Raw genomic sequence first — 17,450 nt, forward strand, 5'->3', positions numbered from 1 at the left:
CGGATGTAGGAAGGATTTCAAAGGCAAAAATCAAAGATGGCGGCTTAGATGAAAGGGATATCGGTCCTACATCCGATATCGGATCGGATAATGTGAAAACGCACTCAAGGTGCGAACGGTATACATTTTTTGGTGGGCAAACTGGTTATCAGTCATAATATATAGTCGTAAATCTTACACATCTTCCAACGCTGCCCACTCCACTCGTACCCCGGGCCTGCTGAAGATCTGAACATCGTGACACCGGACTTGATAGCCTGGCTTAGCAGTCTGATTGATTTTAGATATAATTTGCCATACGATTAAATAAATGGAAATGGATTGGACGCACTCTTCGGAGAGGGAAAAGAAATAACGCGAGCATTGCTTTCGACTGGAAACCGCAAAATGCAAGCCGTGGCCGCGGCACTCGTGGAAGCGGTCCGTCGAAAATAAGTTTTCGAGCGGCTGGTTTGAGCTGGAGCGAGGCCACGAGGGTCGCTGAAGATAGGAAGGCGCGGCGCGAGCTTGTGAAGGCCCTTTGCACCTCTGGGGTGCCTTAGGACTACAACACAACAACACAACACATAATACGATTAAATAAATAGTCGTAATGCAAAGTGGTGCCACCCGTCTAGGGGTTTCTACCATCTATGTCGAATTCGGGAGGGAGAGCCATAAAGGCAGTGACTCGAAGCGTTTCGTCACTTTACACGCCCCGTAATAAGATATCGAACGCTCTATCACTCTAGAAAATGTCTTTATTATGCTTGAAACAAAGCGTGTTGACGGAATTGTAAGGCGAGACCCATTTATAATGCTAGATTGCCAGATATTCAATACTGTATTTATCAAGCGTGATCACGGTTTTGTTGCGACGGTTTATTGGAAGGGGAACTGTGATGAATTAGATTTGCCGGAAAGATTTCAAAAATAAGGATAAGACAATTCATATTATATTATATTTGACGACCGGTCTGGCGCAGTCGGTAGTGACCCTGCCTGCTGCGCCGCGGTCCTGGGTTCGAATCCCGGTAAGGGCATTTATTTGTGTGATGAGCACTGATATTTGTTCCTTAGTCATGGATGTTTTCTATGTATATAAGTATTTCTATATTATATATATCGTTGTCTGAGTACCCACAACACAAGCCTTCTTGAGCTTACCGTGGGCCTCAGTCAATCTGTGTAAAACTGTCCTATAATCTTTAATCTTATCTCTTTATATGATATCGACTGAACGTTCACGTTTGATGCGCCTTGCGCTTGCTCAAATTGAATTATTACGTTGCATTATAGTAATTCCGAAAGTCATCTAATTACGAAAGTCGCATAAAAATCATCATTATTTCCATCATATCAAGATTTCCTTTTCGGAATTACCGGAGCATTTCTGTCATTCGGAATTATCCTAATGCACCTTACCTAATATTTTTTATCAGGCGCTTTCTGAACTTACTAATTCCACTCAGGAAAAGGCGCGGGTCGCGCACAAAAGCTCCTAGTTTTCTTTTTTTAACCCTCGGCGCAAAAATAGGGGGGTTATATGCACAGAACTTAATTTAGATAGAAGAAACAAATTCATATATTTGTATAGGGGCCGAGCGTGTCAAATTTTGTACTGAAGTTGAATCTTGCCTGTAATTTTAAATATGTCTCAGGCTCTTGATTGTTCATAATTTTTGTGTTGTTGCAATTGAATATCACGTAACGAGGCATTTTTTATGTTTTGGTTGACTTCAACTTACAAAAATTGACGCCCGAAAGCTGCAAGCTGCGAGTAAAGACGGACAACTCAGTGGATTTCACTGAGTTCATTTGACACGCTAAGTAGATACGTTTGCTTGATCTATGGTATATATGACATCTGTGGTTATATGTATATAAGTTTGACCGCTATGTATGTCTGTCTGTGGCACCGTAGATCCTAAACGGGTGAGCCGATTTTGATGCGGTTTTTCTTTTTAATCCATTGTTCTTAGTCTTCTTTAGACCATGTTCTACTAAAATCGATCCAACCGTTTTCTACCTTTTAACCCCCGACGCAAAAACGACGGGGTGTTATAAGACGTGTCTGTCTGTCTGTCTGTGTGTGCGTGTGTCTGTCTCTGGCATCGTAGCTCCCGAACGGATGGACCGATTTAGATTTAGTTTTTTTTTTTTGTCTGAAAGCTGAGTTAGTCGGGAATTTGGTCGGGAGTGTTCTTAGCCATGTTTCATGAAAATCGGTCTACTATGTCGCGGTCGGGGTTTTTTTCAAAATTTTAATTTTGTAAGCCATTGTTCTTAGTGTTCTTAGAGCATGTTCTACTAAAACTCAACTTTCAGACAAACAAAAACTAAATCTTAATCGGTTCATCCGTTCGGGAGCTACGATGCCACAGACAGACACACACACAGACAGACAGACAGACAGACAGACGGACAGACAGACGGACAGACGGACAGACGGACAGACAGACGGACAGACGGACAGACGGACAGACGGACAGACGGACAGACGGACAGACAGACAGACAGACAGACAGACAGACAGACATGTCAAACTTATAACACCCCGTCGTTTTTGCGTCGGGGGTTAAAAATCGTTCCAACCGTTTTCTACTTTTTAAAGATTTTTGTGTAAGATGTTTTTAATTTTTTTATAGTTTGTAATTACAAACCCGGAAAGTATCATAAGCATAACGGCGAAAGGGGTTTTATCGATTTTTTGTATAGATAACCTAACCAAGGCAGGGCCGGGCTCAAAGAGTCGTTTATTAAATTAATTTGTCACGGTTTTCGGTTCGCTTCTCGGTAACAAAAGCCGCTATTTTGTACAGAATTCAAAGACGCTTTATACAGGACCTGCGAAATTTTGAATAATGTTTAATATAACTGGTTATGAATTGATCTTTATAAATTCGTTATAATTAGAAGGCCGGCTGTATAAGGTATGAGAATTTTGTAGCTAGTAGACTATTAGTATTATTTGATCTGTGCTAGTAGCTAATCCTATACGTACCTACCTATAGTGTGAATCTTCTGAAATGGTTTTTTGGCTTTTGCCGTAATCTGTTAAACAAAAGCCTTTTGTTTCTATTATTCACGTAGGCTAACTCTCGTCTCCACGGCACGTGCTAAAGTCTCAGTGTAGTTAAAAATACTTAAGAGGATCCGGTAGCGAAAATGCTAAAATGGAAAGGAGCCCCCCTTTCACCTTGGGAATTTTAGTTAAATATACAAGTGTTTTTAACTAGATTTATCGAAAAAAAATTGTCCATTAAGAACAACTCAGTCAAAAGATATTTCAAAAAAATCTTTAAAATCGAGGTTCCGCTCTCGACTCTTTCCTCCTTCAAAACTTAATCAATCGGAATGAAATTTGAGAATCTGAATAACAATGAAATAATCTATGTCGGACCGTTTAGCTTTTTTGGTTAATTGTTACCAATCTTGAGTATCACACCTTTTTTGCGCCACAATGAAAAAGGCCGTTTTTGGAAATTTTTGATTGGCTCTAGAGTCTTTAAAAAGCAGAATATCAAAAAAATCAAAACGGTCCGACACAGATAAAAATAATAACAATCTGTGTTGAAAAAATCATTGCTCTATCTTCAAAAACCAGGGAGGAAATAGTCGAGAGCGTTTGTATGGAGAATTGACCCCTACCGTATCGTCTTAAAAAATAAAATTTTGAAAAAACCCCCGACCGCGACATAGTTTTCATGAAACATGGCTATGAACACTTCCGACTAACTCAGCTTTCAGACAAAAACTAAGTCTAAATCGGTTCATCTGTTCGGGAGCTACGATGCCACACAGACAGACACACACATACACAGACAGACAGACGCGTTGCGTTTTTGCGTCGGGGGTTAAAGACCAACTATCATGATAGCAATAAGGTTCAAATTTATGAATTAAGTAGCGGGCCGCTAAACATCATTTTTAACCCCCGATGCAAAAACGACGGGGTGTTATAAGTTTGACGTGTCTGACTGTGTGTTTGTCTGTCTGTCTGTCCGTCTGTCTGTCTATCTGTCTGTTTACAAAAAGCTTAGAAAATAATAAACCCAGTTATCAAAAATAACATTTATTATATTAACCTTCATCAAACACTATCTTTTTACCTTGGAACGGTAAAATACCCGATTGTTTCTTTTTCGCCTCCCACGATGGATGCAATTTCTCCACTTTCGTTTCAACAGTATCATTACCTCTTCCTTTAAACTTATCATTTTTATTCTTAAAATCATTTCTATTCTTAAAATCATTCCTATCTTCGCCTTGTTTATCATTTCGTCTTTTGAATTCAGTATTTCTACCATATGGCTTGTCATTTTGATTCCTAAACTGATCTTTACCATTAAATCGTGAATCATTTTTCTTAAATCCATCATCTTTAAAATTATCGCCTTTATTAAACTTATTCCTAAAGTTATTTGCTCTATCTGAATTTAGTCTAGAATCTTGTCTAGGTTTAACTTTAGGAACATGTCCAAACATGGCTGCTCTTCTTTCCTTCCTATTACCCTGTTTATGTATTTCTTTGACTTCATCAGGTTGTCTGGGTTCTGCTACTGACAGGTAGTTTTCACCTGTAGATGTGATAAAGAAAGGATCAACTGTCTTTGTCTCTTTCACTTGCGAATCACTTGATTCTTTCTTAAACTTCCTTGATTGCAACTTGTCGTTTAAGTTCTTGTTCTTATGCATTTCTTTTGGTTTGGTTGGCTTTTTGATTTCTGGTTTTCTTCTATTCTTTCCTAATTCTTCAAATGTTAAAGCAGGCGTCATACTTTCATTTTGTTTCATATCAGCATTAACTGGACTAGGTTTCACAAATTTGGCAGCAATTTCTTTCTTTTTAGTCTCTTGTACATTTTTCTTTTTAATGTCTGGTACATCATCATCAGACTCTTGATCAGTTTCCATTTTAGTTTCACTTTCTGCTTCACTTTCATCAGACTGATTTTCTTCATTATCATCTTCAGCCTGTTGATCTGAATTAGCTTCCTCGCCTTCTGTTATATCTTCCTCATCGTCTGAGTGAACTTCTTTGTCAGAGTTAGCATTCTCATCAGACTCAATTTCTTCCTCATTCTCAGATTCGCCTTCTTTATCTATTTCTTCATCATCATCACTTTCATTAAACTTTGTAGTCTTATTCTTTTTAATATCTTTAACTTTTTGCTTATTTATGTCTTCAACATCCCAGTCTCCTTCTGAATTAACGACTTTTTTCTTCTTATCTGGAAATGATGAAAATTAAATTTTGACAAAGTATTCTATTATTTCGATTTTGTAATAAAAATGTATATGCTAAGGCTCGGAACCAGTCAAAACCAGTCTATTTCGATTTTACTCCGAACTTTCTAAAGAACGCGATGAGAACTTTATTTTAACCGAAATAAACCGGTTTATTCGACGAGCGGCGAGACGCACCGCCTCCACGTAAATACCTACGTTCACGCAACGAATTGTCTTGGTTGGTTAGAACAGTATTACCTAGCATGTTGCGGAATAAACCTGTTTATTTTGTTCTAAACATTTATCCTCCTTCCTCCTCCTAAAACTTTTAAGAATAGCGAAATTTAAAGGTGTTGCCGCAAGTACAGTCAGCTGCAGAGAAAAGGATACCCCCTTGCATACAAATTTATATGTAGGGAGGTATACTTTTCTCTGCAGCTGACTGTACATGATAACGGTTTGAAAAATTTAACCGGTGTCCGAGCCCTGGTATATGCACAGTTGCACCCATTTTTATTGCAGTGCAGTGCACCTTTAAAATACTAAAACAATACAAACCTCTCTTCATTTTCTTATCTAGCTTCGCTTCTCTTTTCAACTTCAACCGTTCCTGCCGAGACATCAGTAGATCCTTAATAGGAATCCCCGAAAACGTGTTTCTAATATGTTTATATTTCTGTTGCAGACTTTTGTGAAGTAACAACCTGGCGCATGCTTTGTCTTGGTCTATGGTTGGCTTGTTTATATACTGCTGTAGCTCACCAGTGTGAGTGACGGTGAATCTGGCGACATCTCTAGGTTTGATTTTCTGAAATTAAATTAGGCAGTTGTTACTATTTTTAAATTAAAGGAAAAATGGAAAAATTCACACCTCCGGCAGGACTCGAACCTGCGACCTTTGGCCTTGCCGAGGGGGGTTTTTCTTTAATTTGAAAATATGTAATATCGCTCGCAGACGTTTCTGCATGATAAAAAACAAATTCAGTTGTTACTAGCTACACATTACTTGAAAGAAATTCTAGACACTCAAACTCAAATATTTTATACAAACTTTTAAGTTTTTTGCTGTGTGTAATTATACTTGATATAAAATTTATATTATTATATCATCAATTTAGGACGATTTTCGTTCATATAAAATGCTACATGTAGTTTTTAGTAACCTTACCCTTGAGATGACAGACGAAAACTGTTAGTAGTGAAAACGACTTAAATCACTGTGACGATAAGTGGTTTTTTATACATACCTTTATAATTAGAACTTCATTAACGGCTGATGCTGCTTGCCTCTTAAACTTCTCCTTAAGTTTGTCAGGAGCCCCCTTCTTAACTTCCTTTTTAGCTTTCCTCGTGAGCTTGTGGATAACATGTATCTTAGCTTGATTTAAGTTTCTTTTCAGCTGTATTACCTGTAATTTTTAACATTTTTTATAATAATTTTGTCAAAATACTTTTCCCAGGCTTGAAGTATGTTATCATTGTTAATAAAGTGAAACATACCTGGAAAATAGGCTAGTTTCCTACTAGTCAAATCAGCTTCTTTTTAAGAATTGTCAAAACAATTTTCTAATATGGAATTATTATGAAATACTGAGGAGTGACATCACGGTCAATTCATTGACTTTATATCTTTCTTTTTGACTTATTAAATAGAAATTATGTTTAAACATAACTACTGTCCTTATTTTTCTTCTAATTACGTGGTGCTTTATTTCATGCACTGCATAAAATATTTTATTTTAAGTATAGGAAACTAGCCTATTAATGGCATGCAAAAACAAGCAAGTGCGCTTTGACATTATCCGATCTGATATCTGATTCAGATAACCAATATCACATAAATTTATCTTTGATTTTTGCCTTTGAAATTCTTCCGACATCCGATATCGGATCGGATAATGTGAGAACGCACTAACTATAACGGATTAGCGCTGATTGACTCGCGCGTTGTATTATGCGCGGATTAGTGAAGTAAATTTATAGATTTTGGATTGTCATTGATTTGTGCAAAGTAACGTCTGATTGCGCCGGTTATGTGATATTACGATTTAATTAACAAAGCGTGACATCGTCATTTTAGTCAGTTAAGTATTAGATTTAAGTTTATTGGTTGGGGACTGAAAATCAGCGGTCTCGCTGAGTCTCATCCATTTTACTGCACACACATCTGTAATTTTACTTACTAAGTTTTTATAAGTCCTTACATGTCCATTTTGTGCTGTGTTGGTAAATAAATATCTTTTTATTTTTTTATTTTATTTTCAAACATAAAAGCACTCGGTTAAGTGAGTTGGATAAACTTTCAACTATGGATGAAATATCTTATTTACAATATTTAGAGATGTTGATGGGGCATAAGTTTACAGAGTAGAATACTAACCTCGTTGTTAAATGCTTGTTTCACTGCTCCTACTTCCATTTTGGCTCACAAAATATGAAAATGTACAAGCAAGAGGTTATGTTATGATATTTTAAAAACGGCTGTAAATCAATACTATATTTAGTGTGCTGATAAAAAATGCTATTACTGCTTGTTTAATTAATAACGCCGAATAATATTCCTCACAAAACAATGTAATATACAATTTACACGAATAAAACTTCCACGATTAATCAGCATGCTGTGCTGACTTGACTGCTGACATTGACAACGTTGATGACAGTGACAGACGACAGCGATGGCAGTGGCAAATTATTGAAAGCTACTCAAGCAACATATTTTACTGTTCATCAAACATTTTTACAGCCTAAACGATAAACGTTTCGAGCACGAAGTTTTGCGGTTTATTAGGCGGTTACAACAAACATACTTATTTAATGTACATGTAAATAACTTTATTATTAGTAGTTCATTACTGCGTCAATATATGTAGCTTGAATAATCTGATCAATACTTGCAAAATTTCGTTCGAAAACGTTGATTTTTAAATTCATATAAATCTTATTACAATAATGTTAAAATAAAATAAAAAAATTGGTTGTCTGTAAAGTCGGTTTACGGACGGTAGTTTAACATGATAACGTCAAACATTACAGTAGTATAGACAGGGGCGGTCAGAGTATAGCAAAAGGGGCCCGATTCTGGGACTTTTTTCACGTTTTTTTATTTATTTATTAAAAATACACAAAAGTTAACAGTATTTCACCAAAGCACTTATGTGGTAATATAATTATGTACATGTTAAATTGATATAAATAAAAGCAAACACACTTAAAAGTTAAACTATGGTTATTACATTAATCACCTAAGGAGTGTAGAGTCTATGAACCTTAAGAGTTTTCTGTAAAACACACCAACACTATCAGCAAATATGTCAATATCGTCTGTCTCCAACATGATGCGGTTAAGAGCAGCTCGGGCTCGAGCGGTGCGCCGGCCGCCGCGAACAGGCGCCGCCGCCGCCGCGCCGGCACCGCGCCCGGCATGCCAACCACCACATTCACTCTTGGCACTTGCAGCCCCATTCTCTCAAGCACGGATGCGTCATCTACTCTATGGTGAAACAGTTGGCGGTAATGCATAATATGCAGCAGTTTCCGTCTGGTTTCTAGAGTTTGAAGACCAACCATTCCTGTTACGAATAGAGATGGATACATATATGGGTAATATCCGTACAGTCGTTTGTAAATGTGCCTACAGAACTTCCTCTGCACTCTTTCTAGCATAGTGTTTTGTTCTTATTAGAAAGAATGCATTAAAATAAGCATCTTTTATAAATTAAAGTTTTTTTTAAAACCTACTAATTTAGGAGTTAGAGTGGTGCAAAGTTGCAAAATTTTCCCGTAGCATTACTAAGGCGCCAGAGACAGAAAGCAATATCGACGGAGCCCCGCTTATTACAGAAACTGCACAGAATAGGAGCCTTCGGCCGATTGAAGATACCTAACGAACCTAACCTATACCTATATAAAAGTCGTCATTTTGTATCCTAGACCGTTTGCGAAACACGCGTTAATTTTATTAAAGTGCTAGTGCCATTTACTAATCTTAGAACCCTAATATCTCAGTAAATATTAATGGAGAAGAAAAAGTTTATATAACAAAACATCCTTATTTAAACGTGTTCTATATGATTTATCAATATTAACATAGGTTATATTGGTAAAAAAAATCATCGTAAATTTATTAAGTCTCTGGCGCCTTAGTAAATACTATGGGAAAATTCGCAACTTCGTACTGCTCTAACTCCTAAATAAGTAGGTTTTTCAAACAACTTCATTCTATAAAAGATGCTTATTTTAATGCAATCTTTCATGTTTTTAAATTACAAACACTCAAAAATAATAAACACGGGCGCGCCATCTGTCGCAGCTGTGGTGCTTTACTCAGGCCACACGCTACAACCATACCGAGCGCATCGATCAGCCGCTTAGTTCCAACGCGCGCCAATAGATGGCGCTTAAGCTATATTGGGAAACGGGACAATGACGTCATCTTTTTCGTGCATGCTGCCCGTAGTAACGAGTTATTAGACGTTATCACGTCAAAAAAGGAAAATAAAATAAATCTATTCAAATCAATTCTAATGAGAAACGCATTTGTATATGAATAAATCATCAGACAGTGTATACCGTTTTGTACTTGAGTCCGTGCAGTCCATACACAGTCCATGTCTGTGGACTTTCATTCGATTTCTAAACGAACCAGAATTTGACAAATTCTTTCGTCGGATCTGTCAATCCGTGATGTACGTAAATATTTTTTGTAAAATTAAATTGTATTTTATTTGTTGAATCCTGTGATATTTCTGTTTCTGGATACCAAAACTCAATTAATGCGTATAGTGGTGTTATAGTTACTTTCATATTTTAGTGCTTACAGTTCACGTTACTTGATTTTTCAGCATGGCTCCCCGGTTCGAAATCGCGGTTGGTCTGCGAAAAGGCCACAAAACCACTAAAATCTCCGCCGGCAGGAAAGGCATAACAGACAAAGCCATCAAAATCCGCCCAGCTAGGCTAAAGGGGGTAAGTTATTGACTTTCAGAATACTTATCAAGGTTATGTTTGTGATTTGTGTATCATAAGAAACTTGCAGTTTCCCTTCATTCAAGTTCATTTCAACTGAGATACCAAATGTACTTATACTATTTCAAATCATTCTTTTAAGTATCTAAATTATATCTTCAAAGAAACCAAGAATTGAAAAGTGATTTGTTAACCTGTATTATTATTATAACCTGACCCTGATCAAACTGCATAGGTCTTCTGTATTACCAACATTCTATATGCTAATGTTATATTATTTATGCGTACGTTTACACATATTACGTACTAGTTATCTTTGTTCCCTTTTTACAAGCTAAGTGAGAACCCCACTTGTTTGGTTTCCCACCCTACTTATATTTGCAATAATCTAATGTTTTCCTTTCTGCAATTTCAGCTCCAGACCAAGCACTCTAAATTCGTGCGTGACCTGGTTCGCGAGGTCGTAGGACACGCTCAGTATGAGAAGAGGGCTATGGAGTTGCTGAAGGTAACTATTTTCATGCTTTTTTGAATTTCATTTCCTATTTCCTATTTGCCTGTGTGGTGACGGGTTAAGAATTTCACCACCCCCTTTCTTCCCGTGGGTGTCGTAGAAGGCGACTGTGGGATATGGGTTAAATTGTGGCGTAGGCGAGAGGCTGGCAACCTGTCACTGCAATGTCACAGTTTCATTTTCTTTCAACCCCTTACTTGCCAAGAGTGGCACTGAAGCTTTAGTAGTTTCATGTGCTCTGCCTACCCCTTTCTGGGATACAGGCGTGATTGTATGTACGTATGTATGTATGTATGCATTTCCTATTTCAAATGAAACTGCAAAATAAACTTGGATACATTGTGATATGTGAGTATGGTGAAAATTCATTTTTGTGCTACTATCAAGCTAGCTTGATGGTGTAAATAAGATGAGGGCCTCAGGAACTATGAGAAATCAACTGAACCGAATGGTATTTGGTGTTGTGGCATTTTCGTTAGTAATGCCTTCATGTAGCTCTGAATCAGTGATTCTTCATGGTTGGACCCTTTGAAGTTCCAAAAGTGGTCAGCAGATTAAATTTATGATCCAAACCACCCTTATTTTGCCTTAGTTATCAAATGTATACCTATCAAAGTATTAGCTAGTGGTCCCTAATAAAAAGTGTCACTGAAAATAAGAATGCTGGTGCAAAACATTCTTATAAACAAAACTGATTATGAATGTTTTAATTTACATGTTGTTAATTTTTGATGGACATGTATTATATTTATATAAACTCTAATATTTAAAGGTTCTATTGTTGTTGTAAAATTAATCTTTGTATCTACACATCTAGACATACTTTATTAAATTTAAAAATAGATAAAAAAAATTCTGAGCTGTTGTTTAGTCTAGATCGTAAAGTAATCATAGTCATAAACTGTGAGCCTCAAACTGTAGAAAGGAGGATTGATACTGACTCATAAGGGTGGTCAAAGTGACCCTACACCAAGGGGTCTGACCTGACCCTAGCTTTTGTTCCTGAGTACAAAGCTATAATTGCCCTTGGCAATCCTTGTTATCTGAGGCAATCACAAGAGCGATAATTATAGGTCCAGCACATGTAGCATTCATACCTGATACACTCTACTTTTCACTTCAACAATCTCGCACCAACCCAAGAATCATGTGCCTACTCCCTACTATAAGTCCACACACACACACACCTCGGACTGCGATCAAATATATGAACACATTCCTACGCACACAGTCTAAGCTTGTGTAGGTGAATGCGTACCATGCTTGTGTGAGTGAAACTGTATTTGTAAGGTTACTGAGAGCAGGTGGGCGGCACTTTAGCGGGAGGCAGAGAGTGGCCATTAGAGATGGGCCGAATACGAATATTCGACCGAACATTCGGTTCACCTGTTACTGAACGGAACATTCGGCCGAATATTCGGTTGTGAGCTATATTTTCAATTCTGGCTTAGAGTTAACATTTCAATGATTGTTAATGGGTACACGTTTATCTTACTAAGGCTCTTAATGTTCCTATAATTTAGTGCATAAGAATATTTTGGTGTTTGTGTCTTAAGATGCGTTATTTTACCTTTTCTTACAAAATTATTGTATTTTATATTTTAAACGTATTTTTAACTCCCTTTGGAGTTCCTTAAAACGCTGAAATAGGATGTCATTATGTGATGAATTACGAAACAACTTACGCTATTTATTTACTTTGTTAATTCGGTAAATATTCGGCAATGTAACCGAACTATTCGGCCGAATAGGAACATTGAAAAACTTGCCGAATACCGAATATTCGGCCCATCTCAAGTGGCCATACTGTAAGATACGATAGTACTCTTTATTATTAGCAGGGAGAAATTAGCTAAAATTACGGCATAATTAATGGAAGGTTTTTTTAAATTGAAATATGTACGTTATAGACCGAAGTTATTTTTCATCAACCCTCCCCACTCCTCCCTCCTCTGCGTCACCCCTCTACCCTCCCTTAAAATGCCGAAAATGCGGTTTTTCTCGATTTTTGACAAAACTGTTGAAGATACAGAAAAAGCGCGTAGGAACGAAGTAATCCTTAATAAATTTACTACAAATCATTCATTAACACTTTGGTTCTAGCACTTATAGTTTACGCGTGATCCGTCACGAAAGTTGGTCCTTTGCTGCAATCTTCTTTAGTGAATGTTAAGTTTTCGCCCAAAATGCATACGAAATCGTCGAAATTTGTTTGATATAACTAAAATATTGTAACTCATGACTAAAATAAAATTAAGGGGGAAAAATCACTACCATGGGTGGAATTTCCAATATGTCTTGGAATTCCAGTAACTATTTAAGACGTAATATTTTCACGGTAGTAGTCGCTAGGAGTACCATTGATCTATATAGTGTATCTATGACTGGGGATGAGCTTTTGGTAGCTGTTGGTAGAGCCCTGGAGTATCAATCCAGTAGCCGTGAGTTCAAGTCCCACCCATGGTAGTGATTTTTCCCCCTGAAATTCATTTTCAGTTTATAATATTTTAGTAATATCAAACAGATTTCGTAAGCAATTTGGGAGAAAACTTAACATTCACTAAAGAAAATTGCAGTAAAGGACCAACTTTCGTGATGGATCACGCGAAACCTATAAGTGCTAGAACCAAAGTGTCAATGAACGATTGGTAGTAAATTTATCAAGGATTACTTTTTTTCTACACGCTTTTTCTGTATCTACAACGGTTTTGTCAGAAATCGCGAAAAACCGCATTTTCGGCTATTTAAGGGGGGGAAGAGGGGTGACGCAGAGGGGGGAGGGATGGGGAGGGTTGATGAAAAATAACTTCGGCCTGTAATGTACATATCCCAATCAAAACAAGTGCGAGTCGGGCTCGCGCACAAAGGGTTCCGTAGCAGCAAATATAATAAACCAATAACTTAACCAAAATTACAGTTAAATCAACCTATCTCAAAAACTATAAGAGATACTTTGATCAAACCAAAAATCGTTGAAAGAGTTAATTAGCATGCATCACCTCTATTTTTTTTAGAATTTTATACCCCGTAGTTATAAAAATAGAGGGGGGGGGACATACTTTTTACGACTTTGAGAGCTGATATCTCAAAAACCGTTCACTTTAAGAAAAATGTTTTTTAGAAAACTTTATATCATTTTAAAAGACCTTTCCATTGATACCCCACACGGGTATGTACATCGAAAAAAAATTTTCATCCCTCAGTTACATGTATGGGGGCCCCACCCCCAATTCTTTTTTTTTACTATTTAGTGTCATAATTTTGTAGCGGTTCATACAACACATATTCCCATCAAATTTCATCACTGTAGTACTTATAGTTTCCGAGTAAATCGGCTGTGACAGACGGACAGACGGACAGACGGACAGACGGACATGACGAAACTATAAGGGTTCCGTTTTTGCCATTTTGGCTACGGAACCCTAAAAAATCTTCCATTAATTATGCCAACATTTTCATACATAACTTTCCAGAAGCAACGGACTATATACTGTGCTAATGGATATAAAATCCATTCCAGGTATCAAAGGACAAGCGCGCCCTGAAGTTCCTGAAGCGCCGCCTGGGCACCCACATCCGCGCCAAGAGGAAGCGTGAAGAGCTCAGCAACGTGCTCACTCAGATGAGGAAGGCCGCCGCTCAGGCTCACCACCACCATTAAGATAATAAAGCTTATACTGTAACTGGAGGTTTTTATTTTCAAACAAAAACACTAACCCCCTTATTCATAAACGTTCACTAGCGTTAGGGACCGGCCACATCAGAGACGCATGTCCTGAGGTGTGGAACGGACGTCCGCGCCACGCCGCCTGAATGCAATTCAAAAAAAACCGGCCAAGTGCGAGTCGGGCTCGCGCACAAAGGGTTCCGTAGCAGCAAATATAATAAACCAATAACTTAACCAAAATTACAGTTAAATCAACCTATCTCAAAAACTATAAGAGATACTTTGATCAAACCAAAAATCGTTGAAAGAGTTAATTAGCATGCATCACCTCTATTTTTTTTAGAATTTTATACCCCGTAGTTATAAAAATAGAGGGGGGGGGGACATACTTTTTACGACTTTGAGAGCTGATATCTCAAAAACCGTTCACTTTAAGAAAAATGTTTTTTAGAAAACTTTATATCATTTTAAAAGACCTTTCCATTGATACCCCACACGGGTATGTACATCGAAAAAAAATTTTCATCCCTCAGTTACATGTATGGGGGCCCACCCCAATTCTTTTTTTTTTACTATTTAGTGTCATAATTTTGTAGCGGTTCATACAACACATATTCCCATCAAATTTCATCACTGTAGTACTTATAGTTTCCGAGTAAATCGGCTGTGACAGACGGACAGACGGACAGACGGACATGACGAAACTATAAGGGTTCCGTTTTTGCCATTTTGGCTACGGAACCCTAAAAACGTCTCCTCAGTACATTTTGTATAGGACTAGCGACCCGCCCCGGCTTCGCACGGGTACTATACCTACATGTAAACCTTCCTCTACAATCACTCTATCTATTAAAAAAAACCGCATCAAAATCCGTTGCGTAGTTTTAAAGATTTAAGCATACATAGGGACAGAAAAAGTGACTTTGTTTTATACTATCTAGTGAAGGACGTAAGACGCGCCCCAGGTGGCGTGGCGGCGGCGCGTCTTACGTCATTCCTATACAAAGTGTACTGAGACGTTTTTTGAATTGCATTCAGGCGGCGTGGCGGAGACGTCCGTTGCGCGCTGCAAGACGCGTCTCTTCGGTCCCTTATTTCAAGCTGATAAAGTTGCTTTGTCCCTTTCCGACGTATAGGTGTGATAGAAAGGGACAAACGAACTTTATCAGCTTGATAACTTTAGTGAACGTTTATGAAGGGGTAAGACTCCCTTGTGATGGGCTAGGAATTACAACCCACATCCTCCCGTGAGTTTTGTAGAAGCTGAGTGTGGGATTTAGGTTCAAGTGTGGTGGTTATGGTGAGCTAGCAACCTGTCACTGTAATATCACGATTTCTGTTTCTTTCAATCTGTTAACTGCTAACCAACCACTCAATCTACCAAAAGCAGAGTGCAACCGCGGATCCAGCTTCGTGTCCAGAGGAGGGGGGGGGGGTCATGTGGTCTATTTGTATGGCCAACTTAGGGGGGGGTCATCCCCTGGATCCGCGCATGACTGAGTGGCAGTGAAATTTGAGCAACTCTGTCTACCCTTTTAGGAATAAAGGCGTGAATTTATGCATGTATTTAAAACTAAGACACCTATCGTGCACTTATGAGGGCCTGACTAACACCACTACAAAATTGGTAGACATGTATGTAAGGCAGACATTTGAAGGGTATTTTTAATTGAATGTACAAAATCTGGTTGAAGCATTGAGGGATCTTGGCCTCCAAAGCGAGAGAACGATAACAGTGCTAACGGCGGACATTGGAACAAAGTAAGGGCAACAGTCGTGCCCATTGTCATAACATAATTATTATAAATAATAGGTACTATATCTACAGAAAACCTAGCACTGCTCATCAATGATCACGTTATCTAAACTGTAACGATAATTCTAGAAATAACACCTATTTATAATTGGATACAATATAACCAATCATTTCGAAACGTAACACGTTGAATTAAGGTCCATATAATACATAATTAAATCAGCAATGTTTGTTTAAATTGGCTTGACGTAATATAGGGGGCCTGTCTGGTTAAAAGGTTATCGACGGACGTCAAGAACCTTTTATTTCGCTAAACTAAGTAACGGAATCATTTTATTTTTATTCTTTTAATTATTATCCATACTAATATTATAAATGGGAAAGTGTGTGTGTCTGTTTGTCCGTCTTTCACGGCAAAACGGAGCGACGAATCGACGTGATTTTTTAAGTGGAGATAGTTGAAGGGATGGAGAGTGACACTGACTACTTTCTGTCTCTTTCTAACGCGAGCGAAGCCGCGGGTAAAAGCAAGTACTTAATAAGTAAATTGAAATCACATGATCGGTTCGTAAACCTGACATGGTAAACCCAACCCAACCTATTCTGACGCTATTTATACATTTGGCAAATGATGTGCTCTGCCTACCCCTTATGCATAAACCTTAGATGCTATAAGTGAGCAGCGCCATATTACACACAGAAGTAAAACATGGAAAATATTTCGAGTAGTTGAAATTACCCAGTCTATTGTCCCCCTGTACCTTACTTGATAAGTACCTTAATGTGATGCGGTCTTTATAGGTAGCTAAGGTATTAATGTACATGTTAATTAATCAAATGCACAGTCAGCTACATATAATAGCTTGTTGTAAACTTTTTAAGAATGGGAAGGGTAATTGCGAATCACAGAAATGCTCGGGTAAAGCGGAATCTTGGTATGATGGAAGTAGGTGGTGAATTGATGATTTTTATGTGACTTTCGAAACAGCAAAACCTACACTTTCTAATGGGGTGGCAACGCACATGTGATACTCTCTGAGTTGCAGGCGTCCATAGGTTACGGCCCTTTTTTTTAATCTGTGGGTTACGGTATGCTTGTTTGCCCCCGACGATGTAGTATAAAAAAATACCCCACTACACCTTACTTAAAAGGTCCTTTTCATAGTTTTAATAGTTTCAAACAAACCGTTTCGTCATTGTTTTCATGTTATTTACAAGTAAAAGTCTACGTCGATTTGTTTTCGTTATTATTTACGCAAAGCCGCCTCGAGGAGGCAAACAATTTACATCATTTGACCCTCGCGGGAGCCGCAGGTCAAGTTTTCATATTGATA

General features: G+C 37.9%; 2 protein-coding genes across 2 annotated transcripts; one reads left to right on the forward strand and one right to left on the reverse strand.

Moving 5' to 3' along the window:
- Nucleotides 1–4,042: 4,042 nt before the first annotated feature.
- Nucleotides 4,043–7,846, reverse strand: LOC125233935 (transcriptional regulator ATRX homolog). The gene is made up of 4 exons (XM_048140110.1): nt 7,592–7,846; nt 6,459–6,620; nt 5,770–6,019; nt 4,043–5,213 (listed from the first exon to the last, which is right to left on the reverse strand). Exons 1-4 carry the CDS (start codon nt 7,628–7,630, stop codon nt 4,063–4,065), a joined length of 1,602 nt encoding a protein of 533 aa, XP_047996067.1. The 5' UTR covers nt 7,631–7,846; the 3' UTR covers nt 4,043–4,062.
- Nucleotides 7,847–9,813: 1,967 nt separating this feature from the next.
- Nucleotides 9,814–14,376, forward strand: LOC125233964 (60S ribosomal protein L36). The gene is made up of 4 exons (XM_048140136.1): nt 9,814–9,899; nt 10,056–10,179; nt 10,595–10,687; nt 14,214–14,376. The coding sequence occupies exons 2-4, from the start codon at nt 10,057–10,059 to the stop codon at nt 14,352–14,354; spliced, it is 357 nt and encodes a 118-aa protein (XP_047996093.1). The 5' UTR covers nt 9,814–9,899; nt 10,056; the 3' UTR covers nt 14,355–14,376.
- Nucleotides 14,377–17,450: the final 3,074 nt, after the last annotated feature.

Source organism: Leguminivora glycinivorella, chromosome 15, assembly GCF_023078275.1.
Source record: "Leguminivora glycinivorella isolate SPB_JAAS2020 chromosome 15, LegGlyc_1.1, whole genome shotgun sequence".
Lineage (NCBI taxonomy): Eukaryota > Metazoa > Arthropoda > Insecta > Lepidoptera > Tortricidae > Leguminivora > Leguminivora glycinivorella.